Source organism: Zophobas morio, unplaced genomic scaffold (assembly GCF_036711695.1).
Source record: "Zophobas morio isolate AGI-343-1 ecotype UQ-CSIRO unplaced genomic scaffold, CSIRO_AGI_Zmor_V1 ptg000044l, whole genome shotgun sequence".
Lineage (NCBI taxonomy): Eukaryota > Metazoa > Arthropoda > Insecta > Coleoptera > Tenebrionidae > Zophobas > Zophobas morio.
Genome location: NW_026972149.1, coordinates 9,221,777 through 9,235,818, shown reverse-complemented (window position 1 = coordinate 9,235,818; position 14,042 = coordinate 9,221,777). Strand labels below are relative to the sequence as shown.

General features: G+C 38.9%; 2 protein-coding genes across 2 annotated transcripts in view; both read right to left on the bottom strand.

The window, feature by feature from the left end:
- The window catches only part of LOC135141487 (homeobox protein Hox-A4), a 31,508-nt gene extending 23,100 nt beyond the window's left edge, over positions 1 to 8,408 (bottom strand). Inside the window, exons 1-2 of the mRNA XM_064072620.1 lie at positions 7,831 to 8,408; positions 2,543 to 2,793 (exon numbers count right to left, since the gene is read on the bottom strand). Of these exons, the coding sequence (XP_063928690.1) occupies positions 2,543 to 2,793; positions 7,831 to 8,182 (603 nt within the window). The 5' untranslated portion in view covers positions 8,183 to 8,408. The remainder of the gene's footprint in view (positions 1 to 2,542; positions 2,794 to 7,830) is intronic.
- Positions 8,409 to 10,741: 2,333 nt separating this feature from the next.
- Positions 10,742 to 13,666, bottom strand: LOC135141809 (proclotting enzyme-like). The gene is made up of 6 exons (XM_064073270.1): positions 13,435 to 13,666; positions 12,174 to 12,648; positions 11,751 to 12,016; positions 11,512 to 11,704; positions 11,052 to 11,469; positions 10,742 to 11,001 (listed from the first exon to the last, which is right to left on the bottom strand). Exons 1-6 carry the CDS (start codon positions 13,469 to 13,471, stop codon positions 10,843 to 10,845), a joined length of 1,548 nt encoding a protein of 515 aa, XP_063929340.1. The 5' UTR covers positions 13,472 to 13,666; the 3' UTR covers positions 10,742 to 10,842.
- Between the last annotated feature and the right edge of the window lie 376 nt (positions 13,667 to 14,042).

Sequence of the window (14,042 nt, the reverse complement as noted above, 5' to 3'; positions counted from 1 at the left end):
TAACATTTCTCTTCAAAGATCCTAACGCCTACAATGTCGGCTCGCCGAAACGAATACCGAAAGTTTCATCTCAAAGCTTTTCGTCACTTATTAGCTCGTAAAAACTACGAAAGTATAGTAAGACAAATTAGTAAGCTCGCGCTTTTTATTACCCCTTGCGCCTGAGCCTCCACTCCAATTGTAAGCTCACCGCTTTGTGCTACCGTTTTTGTTTGGATTACGATAATGAGCTCGTCGCACCACAATCATCATTTAGGCATAATTAATACCCACATGGCGCAAAAGCGATCCACGCGCGCTCACAATAATCGCATCCGCCCGAGTCTACGCGCTGTATTCGTTAACCGTTTCTGCGTACCGCAGTTACCATTTGATATATGGTACCGCTCCGAGAAAAACAAAAGTGTGTGCTAGAGTCGCGACAGATGAGGTGACAACAAAGGAGCGGATGTTGCAGAAATGAATCTAGACCAAACATTGCGTGGAACTCTCGACTACGACTCGCACATAAATTAAATAAACATTTTTCTCCCAACAGAAATTACACCAAAATTTGCCCTTGGAAGAATAATTGTTTAGTCTTTCAATGTTACGTATAGCTACAATGTAAAGAAAGTATTACAGTCCGAGGTACTATCACAAGGTGCTTAAACTTGAAGGATATTGATAATAAAAATACTAAGATCATTTATGTGTACAACAAATAATGGTTTCTTAAGGAACTTCAAGTACCTGTTGTATACAGTATATATACTGAGCTTTCATAAATGATTCCGCATCTTTCGGATTGAATGTCTTCCATTACTAAGGAATTTTGTAGACAGATGATCTAAAGATAGTGGATAAATATTCAGGATTGTTTAAAATCGGATCTTTTGTCAACCCTTGGTTGCACCTCGGGTACAGACTTCACTACGCGCCATGATACCAAGACTATTTGTAATAGTGCTTAAATTAAGACCAATTAATTTTTATTAATATTTCCTTTATTTACACTCAAGTTCACAAATTAGTTACGGATAATTTTCCAATTTTTTAAGTTTATCAATACGTCAGGAAGGTCATAGGAGCTGGGGTCCCGCCGGGTAAATGCCAAGTTTTTCTGTTTTATGTCTTTTCGTGTATTCTAAGCGTCAGAGCTTCGTTATTAGTATTCAAAAAATCAGTACAATATTCAAAACCGTCTAAAATCCTTCGGAGTGTACGTATTTGAATTTTCAATTTTAGACTAGGACTGTGATTCAAGTAATAGTATGACGTATGTCACTGTCAATAGTACAAACGCCGCAGAATCGTTCGAAACGGTTTAAACACGTTTCAGGGTGACGTTTGAAAAAAACGACGTAGTTCTTTTAGGGGATTTAAAAATGAACTCTAGGAAGTGGTACTATAGAAACAATTGACGTATGATAATGAATTATTTTGAAAGTTCAGTCGATGATACAATTGATATTTGTAAGGGGTTAAAACATGATGGCAGTGATCCGCCCGAGTCCGAACGGTATTTTTTGGGAACTGCGGTAGTGATTAGTTGGGGCGGGGTAGCTGTGGGTAGGTTTTGAGAAATTTGTGCGTTTGTGGGAGTCGTGAGAAGTGTGAAGGCATGTACGGAGCGAATAAAAAGGGATCAGTCGGTGTGGAAGCGAATCTAAACGGGCTATTATTAGTGCGGTCGTAAGGGAGGATATAACGGAAAGAATTTGCATGAATGGCCGGTAAGCGGCATGTAGACATAATTCAATTTGAGATGAAAGATCGGCGGTAATTGTCGATTATTTAAATTAGGAAGAAGTTAAAAGTGGGCGCTTGTGAGTTAATATTTGAGTCGTGTAAGTTTGTAGGCAATTAGTAGGAACACGAGTCTCCACTGGAGGGACTAAATGAGGCTGGTATGAGACAGCTGCCGCAGTAACTCATCATAACTCCTCTCGTCCCCCGGCCGCCCCCGCCAACAGCTCTAAACGCCTATCGTCGTATTTACACTGATTGTGAGATTCGAGCTATTAAGTAAAAAGCTTCATCATTAATAAACGTGGCATTCTGCGTACAGATGTTTTATTTGGTTCTTAATATAAACATTAGTAATTGCTCCCCGCCGAACGATTTTCTCGACTCGGAAAGTTTTTGTCGTCATTTTTTAGCTGGCATCCCACTCCTGATCATTATCTGGATCTCAATTCTTTCCCAATACATATTGACGGGTCTTTTGTCTAGTCTCCTTAGATGATTATCTTCGAGAAAAGTTGCCATCAAGATAAGTTCCAGCAGGAATGATATATAGAGGAAAAGTTCCCAGGACATGCAGCAAAACGCCGCATTAACCGGGAAAATTATTATAAATTAGTTGCAGGGAAAAATACCACTTTGTCAACTTGTTTTCGTTCGAATTTAAACGAGGGCCATAAATCCTTATGGATTCGAGAATTATCAAATGAATGAAAATTCCTAAACGCTTCTTTAAGGATGGCCATTTTTCACCGAACCGTCGTAATATAAAACTTCGACTTAACTACCGCACAACAAAGAGAAATAAAAGTCATACCTGAGTTTCAGTAACATTAAGTAGCTTGGCCATCTCCGATCTTTCGCTGCTACTCAGATACTTCTTCATTTCGAACTGCTTTTCCAACTCGAAAATCTGTCTTCCTGTGAACGTGGTCCGAGCTTTTTTCTTCTTACTTTTCGCATCGCCGTCTTCCGCTATGGATTCGGTGGGGTGCGGGGGATGAAGGGGGCCCGTTGATAACTTCAGATCCAGCGGTTCCCTAGTCTTTTTTCTCTTTCTTGTCGGTTCTGGAAACAAAACCACAATTATTCATTTCTACATCACCTCGAATACAACCCATAATTGTTGCCGCATCTCCCCGCAAAGCCCTCCCCAAAAACGAATTAAATTAAATTGTCATTCTTTCCTTTATGTTTCGATTTCTGCAGGCACACGCCGCTGGCTCGCTACATTTATCAGGTTTCACAGAAATTCTATTTATTACAACTACATCAAAAATCGCGATTCGCGCCATGTTTTACCCGACTCGAACCTTTTCGAGCGTTCCTAATTCCACAGAAAGATAGAATAATAAAATCACAACTGTGGCGGAAATAACATAAAAGTACTAATATTAGTTCTTACCCCACTACAAGTTACTACGAATGACGTGACGCCACGTAAAAATTAACCTTTATTCCCTATACATTGATAAGCAATACGTATAAGTCACAGATCTTTTCTCCTATACATATTGGAACATCTTTTCAGTCCAATATATCTTTTCTCCGAATTATGTCGTATGTGGTATTACGTTCCTAATAAATCTTCTTCTTGCATCTTGTTACTTAAATCGATTGTCGGTTCTATTTCTAGAAAAGCATTTTTACTTACGTTTTTAAATTATAGGTAATATAATGTAATCCAGAAAATTCTGTTAAGCCTTATTAAAAAAATCGACAACTTTTTGTCTTGAATTCTTGACAGCGTTGTATCATAGAAATTAGCAGTCAGAAAAACATATGACAGTCCTAATTTCACACTTGGCGGGCCGCCTAATGAACTCAAGCAAGTTCAACGTTCAGTGTAACACACAACACAACCCAATTTTAACCGTGTATGTGGCTTCTCAATGGATAGAGAAAAGAAACGTAACTATTTTTTAGGTATATATCACGTACTTTTTAATTATGACTATCTGACAAATTGACACTGAGGTTAACAAAGCACGCCATCTAGAGCTGATCTTTACAGTTATTTTGTTCTTTGGCACTGACATTTGAGCCCCGATGTTGTTAAACCACACTTCATAAATTACTTCACAAGAATTAATATTCTAATCAACTGATGACTTAATAGTGTGGTTAGCGCTGAAAGTATCATTTAATTACTTTAATAGTGTCTTATCTGCAAACAGGAATAAACATGTTCCAACGGCAAGCTAAATCGTGGAATTCAAAATTCAGCCCAATCAATTTAACGGTCGAAAACTTTCGAAAACAATGGTGGTATTATTCGGCTTATTATACTTTAATGAACACATTATCATCGATTTATTTGTGTATAATAGCATATTGATTCGAGAATTTACCCAATTGTAGGTAGCAGCAGTTGACAAATTTAATTGCCCATTAAGTGTTAATTGCCTAGTCAATAATTACTAAATCTACATCTGCACTAACCCTACCTACATCCAAACCAACACAAACAAAACGATTCCCTGGAAATGTCACAGTTTTTTTCCGGCTTCATCGTCCATCGATAATTTAAACCCGTCTGCTCATTAGCCGATTTACAAGTTTTTGCAGCCCGATATTCGGAAGAGTTCATCACGGTGCAACTTTTGCATCAGCTCGTCGGAAAAATAAATCAAAGTAAATAAGATTTTTATTCTTGTTGGTTTTAGCACCTGAGTTATTTTTGAACAATGACGTTGTTTTCCACCGCGACGGAGAATTTAATCATCTGTCAATATTTTTTTACGCGGCGGACGAGAGAGACTTTATTGCTACACAAGTGCTCGGAAGGGTGCAAATTTTAAGTTTTTGCGTTGTTACCACGTTAGGGATTTTTAAATGGACGCAGTGACTAGAAACAAAAAAATCATAGATTGCTGTTGACCTATTTCGTGGACTCTATTATATTCTAAAAACTATCTACCGATTAACATGGGAATCCTAATTACATGGAAATATAGTCGTCGTGTCAGCATGGAAATGCCGTTTCTAGGGATAGCAAGTTTTGGATTCGCCGTGCTCTGGGGCGGTAAATCGTGTGTTAAATGAGCCGTGTGTGTTGGTAGTTTTGGTAGTATTTGTTTGGCCGGGTCGTAAAGGTGGCAAGGCCGCGCGAGCCATTAATGCATTCTTTATAAATCATTCGTGAAATCAGAAGCAATAGACGATATAATTGGGTGGCACCTATATGAAAAGTGTTTCAGCCTAATGACATTAGTGTATATAATTGATGAAAAGTGGTTATTTAGCAGTTATACTTATATTTAGAAATGAAGCAACATCGTTCAATACACGATCAGGACTGGTAAAAAGTAGTAAAATTGTGTTAACGTAATTACGATGGGATTAAAATTGCAATTAATCGTAATTGAAAGTTTGCGGCGCGCGTTTTCGCCCCGGCACGCACTTTGGAAAACATTAGTCTTATTGATTAGATTTATTAGTTAATTAGTTTAAAACGTCTCGTCGCATGTTTATGTATCGGAACTTTGACGAGTGGGTTGTTAGCCACAGCTTAAAATAATTACTCATTAAAGACATTTTATAGTTGTTAATAGATCGTTAATTGGACGAATTCTATCGATTTATGATTAAGAAAGCTGTCCTCTTTCCCGCGATAAAAGTTGTGGGAACACAGCAAAACAGGACGTGGTTGCATTTTTGCGGCAGGAAGAGCACTTTATCCAGAAGAAATCAAAGCGTTTTCATCAGGATGACAAAGTGAAATTAAAATTTCGCCGAGCACCGCTCGGGGTGGATAAATCCTAAACAAATATGATTGTTTCGTTCGTTTTTATGCTGCGTCGTTTAATGGTTGAAGTAATTTTCGCTTTACAATTTTAAATAAATTCGCTTTGATTGACAGTTGAACTCCAAACAAATGTTTATCCGTGGCCATTATGGAAACAAATGAATTTTTTGTTCGCAACTAAATCGCTACATTTGTTAGATGCGATGACGATTTAAAAACACTTTTTCAATGGAAGTGCTTTAAATATAGTTTTAACGAGAATGAAGTGATTATGTTTCTGATACAATTTTAACAGCTCTGCGGTTCTTCTTAAAGAGTCGACGACAAATTTATGGCCGTGCTATATATACAAATTTTCTCTTAAAAGCCGGCGTTTTACTCAGTGATACATCTCGCCCTACAATCCAAATCCAAACACCAAAACACTATAAACGTGCTTCCTCATTTTAGTCAATAAACAAAAAGCGGATCCATTACAGCTAATTTTATTTATAATTCACACTCTCGAGACACTTACAACCCCATCGTCGCTACAATCTCAAACCACCCAAGAACCGGTTATAAAACCTAAAAACCGGTTTCAACCTAAAAATGTCAACCGGTTTCGCACAAACCGGCTGCAATTATGTAAAAACCGACCTACTAAACTTCACGTCTGAAAAATGTCGTTTTAGCAGCAGGGCTAACAAAGACCGTCTTCCTCTGCGTAATCCGAAAATTATTACATCCCCTTGCATCACCTGTCAGTAAGAGCTTGAAAAACTACGTTACGAAAAACGGAGATTTAGCAACATGCAGGGTGAAATTGAAATGATAAATCTCGTAAATATTTTAATGGACACAATCCCCGGAAGTCAAAAATTTAAGGGTGGGAAGGGACAAGATGATGTATTCGCGTGCTAACAAAAATTTTAATAATTTCCATTATGAAAGTGTAAATCCTCGTTTTTGTATTTAATGGGGCCGGATCTCAACCCTTTAGCCACATTATTTTCTGCTTATTAACATATCAGGAGATGGCAAAATGAGCATAAACACGAGTGCGGTCCTTGTTTAGCAAGAAGAGTTTTAATTGTGTTTGATGCCTTCATCACCGAGGGAAATGTATATACAAGGTGAGGGTTAATTTGCGGAAAATTGATTTTTCCTCAAAATTTCGGATAACCCAAATGAACGCACTTTTGTTTATGTGGAACATGATGCCCACTTTCACAAGCTATCAAGAAAAATATATACGAATATATGTTTTAATTAAAAACACGTTTCAATAAACAAACGTTAATAATGCTGTAAGTAGGTGTTTTATACACAGATGTGCGCAATGGTCGAATAACAGCAAAGAGATCATTTTTTCTAAACGTACCTAAATAGGTACTTCCAGCGGATGGACGCAGCAACACCCTAACACTGAAAGTAAGTTTTTCGTTATAATAAACATTTATTTGACAAATTCTCGGTTGTTCAACTTAATATTTTATATTTGTAATCATACATATTATTATTAATTGTTTAGTGCCTAAAATACATTACCGAAAAATTCTCAAAAACGCCATTTTTGCATTTTTGATTAGATTTAAAAAATAACAATCGATCTTCTTAATTTTTATATGCGTTGTACAAAAATAAAACGTGCAAACTGCCAGTAGTACGCTTTGCATTTGCGTTTTTATTTGGATAAGATATCTTGGAGCAAATGAACAAATTGAGAAATTATAGACATTATCAAATTACAGGTTGTTTGTTTTCATAAGAACGTCATGTATGAAGTGTATCGTATAAAAAATTATCGGTATATGTTTAGGTATTATTTATAGCTAAACAGTAATCCTTATTAATTGGGTGAAACGTGGGTCGTGACAATTTAGTATTCCAGGTGCGAAAACCTGCATTAATGGACTGTATCCACCTATTTTACAAGTCGAAGTGTTAACTCCTGTTTTATGTGAAAACAAACAAGAAGTTGTAAGATTAACTTACATAAACAGAGCCGCATTATAAAGTTGGTAATAGCGCATAATCTTAGTTCTTTGTTTCTGATGTAGTGTTGATAAATATCGATTAAAGTAACAAATCATTTAACCATTAATGGTTAATTGGTTTAAAACAGTAAGTTAGAAGAGCGAAAACGTTCAACGTAAAATCTGCGATTAATCGCATATAATAATTACGGAGCAACGTTACAACCAATAAACCTTGAAGAGTACTTAAATTTATTGTCTAATTTTGCAATAAAATAGTATATTGTAGTCGCGTCGATTTGAAGCTTTGAGTAATTGTATACTTAAGTGGGGTGGTGGTGGGGGAAGCGGCATAATTACAGGGTAACGGTGTCAAAATAAGGTGGGAATAAGTCGTACCTTTAACAGTCTTTGTCCGCACTTTAAGGTCACTACGAATTGACAAATTTAAAGGTTCATTAACTTCGTTCACAGAGGGCTCCAACTTAGGGAACTTATCCTGCGGGGAAACGGGTGCACTAACAGTCATTCTATTACTTTTGGGTAAGTCCTGCACTTCTTTGAACTGATGGGGCCGGTTCTGGATCCCCAGGATGTTCTCGATCAGGTGCGGCGTGGGTTTGTTGGTTAACTTCTTGTAGACGTGCTCGTGCCAAGAAAGCGTCCTGTTGGCACAAAACTCTTTGGTCACGGCATTGTCCTCCTCCTCCTTGGACGCGTTGGGTCTGTCCTCCTTGATGTCAGATGACATCGCTGACCACCACCATCCGAGTCCGGGCTGTTCCGGAGTGAGCACGCGACACAGAACCGCGTGCTTCAACGCCACGCGCGCCGAACCACACGTCCTACTACCGCCGGTGCTGCGTCTGACTGAGCCTCTGAGCCCCAAAGTACAAAGCTGCGAAAGCTCCGCGCGCTACTGATCGCCGGGGTGCGCCACTCAACGGCGCATACAACAGCCACCGGAGCTTTATGTGCCAACAATGATCACTGGCATGACCTAATCAACTTAAACTTCGCTAATTGCCGCATACCTACACTGCACCCCCACCCCCGCCCCCACCACGCGTCTTCGACCGACCCGCGAACTGCATTGTAGTGCGACGGAGGCACTCATTAGCCGAGCTCAAAAACGCGCCAAACTGAACCTCCACGAACATTACCATGATTAACACTTTCTGCCAGCTATCCATAATTGATCATTTTCGGTCACTTAACTCGCTTAATTAACTATACCGGTTTCAAAATACGGAGCACTTCTGCTTAAAACTGTCAGACCGACACTTAGACAAATCAGAACAGAAACAGTCCACCACTACAGCGCCTTGCCCCATGCGATTAGAGAGAATTGTGTACAGCCTCAATTATCTAATTCTGAGGCCAATTACGGACCTCCAACCGAACTCGGTACTAATACACTAATTTTTTATCTCTGTCTTACGTCCATTTGTATTTGCAGCAGACACTTTCGCAACTTCACGAAACGGCATGCTCTAGGACAACAACATGACCGTCTTTCATAGGCGTTTCATACTATCTGATAAGAAAGTCTTACGTAACGTTGCTCCCCTCTTAATTTTGATTATACCCATCACATTCAAAAGCAGATTATATACAAGCTATTTTAAAGCTCTAATGTCGTGTCTAAAACGTAACTTCCTACACCGATACCAATCGCTACTTTCTCTTTCTTTCCTTTGTCATGGGTGTCTTTTTCAATTGATCGCAGCTATCTATGGAAGCATCTTTCTTCAGTTTCATCCCACTGCTGTCTCATATCTACTAATCCAAATGACTCTCATTAAAAAACATTAAGGAAGACATTACAAATTTACTTTTCTGTGGCTTGTCTTGTCACTTTCTACTTTTCCTGATACACGTTAACAGTTTTTTTATTGGTTTTCATCTCCCAATTTTTTCTAAATTTTTCACCACCACTTTTCACTTGGTTTGAATGAATTTTGTATGTTGACATTTCTTTTCAGAAGGTCTTAGCAAAATCGAACTTGATCTAACAAAAGGATTTTCGTTATTTCTGTTTCTTCAGTTTTCGTTTTTGTAATTCCTATTTCTCTCTTTCTTCGGCTGTTCCCTTCTATGTTCTAAGTTCAAAAGACACCAAGCCAAGATTGCTTTGACTTTCTTCTTCCAACTCAAGAATCATTCGTGACCATACTTATTCTTTTCCGTGTCATCTATGTTCTATATTCACACCCTTTTCGGGTCGGACCAGTTCTAGTCTATCAAAATCTTTAGTGTCTTCGATTACAAAATGTCACATCTACATTAAGTTCTAATTTTTATTGCTTTATTTTTTAATCTTCAGTTTTTCATTTTTATGTTTCTTGGAAATCTACGTTTTCGTATCAAGTTCATCCCACTTTCCTCCACTACACGTCTCATACGGGTTGTGTGAATTTTCAATTAACTTTTTCAAAAATTTACATCTCACTATTTCAGTGACGTCATATATTCGCGCATAACTCTATATACTTTCTCTTGAAACAGTGAATAATAACCGAGTCCAAATATTTGTTCGAGTCGTGATTTTCTCCGACGCTCTGAGTTTCATTGTAGTATTTTGAGTTTCAATATGGCTCTCTAGTTCAGCTGTCAATGCTCTTCACGTCACTATTCGTTCCACTATACCGATTTATTATTCATTTTCCATGTCTGTTTACACCGGGCACTTGTATAACGTTTAAAATCCGACCTCACAACCCGAAGTTACGTATTCTACAATCGATCAATTTCAATTGATATCACCAAATTTTGCTTGAAATTGGTAGAACTGCCACTCTAACTTTTTGCCTGTTGTCAAAATTGACATGGTTAGCAGTGACGTGTAATTTAAATCAATATTTGTTTTTGATTTCACAGAATATTCCAACGACAAACGCGTCGACATTGTTTCGTACATTTTGATAAATTCGTGAAATTCCAGATTATAAATTGCTTTTAAATGTTTTCAAATCTCTAGCTTTATTTAAATATAAAAGGTGATAGTGTGTTTAACGCTCATGCTGGTCCTACCCCCACTCTAAGTCTTATGGAGGGCGGAAGTTGGGGGCGTGATCAGGAACGCTACCAATTTTTGGAGTACTGCTACGCGAAAACGTCGAATGTCAGAATTTAGTTGTACAGAGTTTTCACATTCATGCCAGTTCAAAATACATAATTGGTACTTAGCATGCCGTAAAAAACCACTCTGACAAGTTTAAGTGAGTGTGTGCTTGTGCGTGTTCGTCAAATCGAGACACTTTGCCCTACTTAATTTTTAGCGAAAAAAGTTGCGAATAACACAAACAACAAAAGTTATCACATTTATTTTAATAATTTATCTTAAAAATACGGTTAAAAACTGTTATGATCACTTGTTATCACACGGTAATAACGAATAAAGTGCGGTTGCTACGTTCGTGTGTTTTCTCGGATCCAGTCGAGGTATTTCGTCACCCTCGTGTACACCCCTGGGTATCCAGGTTCTCCACATTTATTGCCAAAGGACACTATTCCCACTTGTATCCAGCGCGTATCCCAATGAATCATCAACGGACCGCCCGAATCTCCCTGAAACGACTCGAGATTATGCAACCTACAATACACCTCGCTCAACTCACTTGACAGGCGTCAGTGCCGCCTTTCGCGTAACCCGCGCATATGAAATTATCCGTAATAGGCTGAAAATAGGCTTGGTTACAGTCTTCATTTGCCCAAACCGGAAGCACCGCTTGCCTCTGTACAGTGCTCTCCTTTCCTCCGTAAAAAGTGGTCCCCCATCCTACCACCGTGGTCTTCCTCCCCGCAAACCTTTCAGTCTGCAATTCAGGCGGCGGCAAGCAAAGTGGAATAACATATTTCGATTTCCTCGCCGGTTTATCCAAAACCAATACAGCAATATCATTATAAAAGCCAACACGGCTAAACTGAGGATGCGCTCTTATTTCTGATACTTTAAAAGTAATAGGACTCGAGGGCTCGTCGTTTCTTTTCAAATCAATATCTCCCAATCGGACCGAGAATTGTCTTGCTGCAAATCTACTCGACTGTAATGTGAAATCGGTGACATGGGGTTCTTACGGTCTCTGGCGCGAGTCTCGGGTGCAATGGGCGGCCGTCAGGACGTGTCGGGCGGTTATCAGCGACCCTCCGCACCAGAACTCCGTGCGGCGGGACCCATGGAGGAAAATAGCGGCCATCCATGGCCACCGTCCAGGAAGGGCCTCCTCGCCACCTACCACGCGGAACTTGGCGGACTCGGGCTGGCCGCAATCTGAATAAACACTTACACGAGGTGAACGGAGAATAGGTAAACTTACCTGAAGGGTCCACTAAGAGACCATCTACAGGAAGACTAGGACTGAGGGTTGTTGTAGGGGGTCTCGTCGTTGGAGGCAGCGTAACTGGTTTAAGCTTCTGAGGGGGTGGCGTGGTTAACTTAACGGGTCTTAGTTTGGTAGGTTTGGAAATGTCGATTTTGGGACAACAAACGCCGGGTTCGAAAAGACTTTTGAAACAAAGAGACTGACGCAGGTTCCCCAGATTTAGTAAGAGTTGAGGGCAGTCACTCAAGTCGTTGCAGAATCTATAAAATAAATTACGATTTAGTAAAAGTTGGGATTTTACCAGCTTTCTCCCGGGCTGGCAATCATAGTCATGGGCCATGAGTTATTTTCCATTAAACTATATCCTGTATGAGTAAGTGTGATACAGAATATTAGTAATTGGTGCCAATCGGTTACCCTTTCGTTCCTTCCGGTGTTGTACAACTTCTTGGATCTTCTTCTTCCTCTTCTTCTTCTTCGTCGTTTTTATCTATCACCACGGGCAAAGCTTCTCTTACTAAAGGTGCGATAGAGTCAGTCACATTTCGCCCTAGCACGTTTTTACTGATTGTGTAAATGGCACTCGGAACTTCTTCTGACAACTTGGAGTTATCGACTTCCCCCTGGGTCATGTTGACTAGATACCTCCCCACAGTATTGATCGCCCCCAGAGTTTCAGTGATTTTGTATATAGCATCGGGACCAAAGTGTCTACTATCTTCGGCACCTTCATTTATGGCAGCGTAATTTTGTTTTTCGTCCACGTTTCGCCTCTGCGGTAGTTTTATCCATCTCGGCGCATCGCTTTCTTCGTCGTACCAGGGGGCGTAATACTCCCTTTGCGCATAAATCAGAGAAAGAGGGAAAAGGAAAGAAAGGAACAAAATCTTTCCTGCAACAAGAAAAGTTAATTAGCTTGTGTATGTAAATAGTGAAAGAAAGTGTCTAAACAATGCAACTTTCTTCAGTATGCAGAATTTTTTTGTGGACAAAGTCAAATTCGTGGATTCATGTTCGTCATTCTTGCGCCAGCTAGGAAACTCCGATTACGTCAAAGCGGATGCGCTTATGAGCAAGGAGTTTGGTGAAAGTGAAAACATCAACATTGCTTCGAGCCACCTTGACACTGTAACGTTGCCGGTATTGTATATTAAAAAGAAGAAGGTTATGCAACTGAGTTTGTTTTTAAGAATTAATTAACGGTGATTTCTTGTGAAAAGAGAAGTTTTAAGATCAGTGGCCGGTACTTTCATTCGTCTCATTAACTTGAGCAGGAATTTGTAATTAATCGAAACAATAGGTTTGAGAAAAAGTGTACAAGCGATATAGTTTGTAACCTTGATCTTATACATTGATATTGTGTTTTTTATTTTCGACAAATGGGAAAGTTGTAATTGTAACAAATTGGATGCAGGCGATATTCATTTCTACTTACTACACATGGTCTTACCAACAAATATCCTTGACTTATTTGCATGTTGTCATTGTTATTGCCAAAAAGAAAAATAATAGTAATTAACTGAGTTCTGCTACTGCTAATACATGAGACGGAATAGATGGCACACTTAAAATATCGTAGGAGTATCGTGGGATTATCGACAAATGTATTAAACTTATCGCAAACCCTATTCTTCGCAATTTTGTGTTAAAGTAAGTTAAAATAAATAAAAATATTTACCAATGGGTCTAATCCATAAGTGCATCCTGAACTGCATTTAGTATCAGGCACTAGCACCATGCACCACGCTTAACAGAAAGTCAACGTTTGACCCAAATTTACCTTGAAGACCAGCCAAAGAAAGTGACGGTAATCCTCCCTTCTTTCTTTCAATTTCTCCCACTTGCTGACACTGCTTTTTACTTTCGTTGAAAAGAATTTCACTTATTCCTGACTTGTTTATAGTCAAGCGCGCGCAAACTATCAATGCATCGGTTACAGGCGAACGATAAAGTGATAGTGATATCACACATTATATCGCATGATATCTTATAAGCGGCAGTAACACTTACTAATATCAGCATTTAAGATACAAAGACTGATCCGTGTTTTGCAAAAAACCCACTTGTGTACCGTTTACCCAAATCGGGACACCTATATATATATTTTCTTTTAGAAATGAATGTGACTTTCCAAAAATTAATTTAAATTTAGGTTTTATCAGAGAATATTGTATTATGTCGTTACGGCTCCTTGGCTTGCTACAGGAGCCGGTTAAGTGTTATCTGTTTATGAAATGATTTACGGGATACCACAAACCCTTATCGTTTTATTTTTAGTCTTCATAA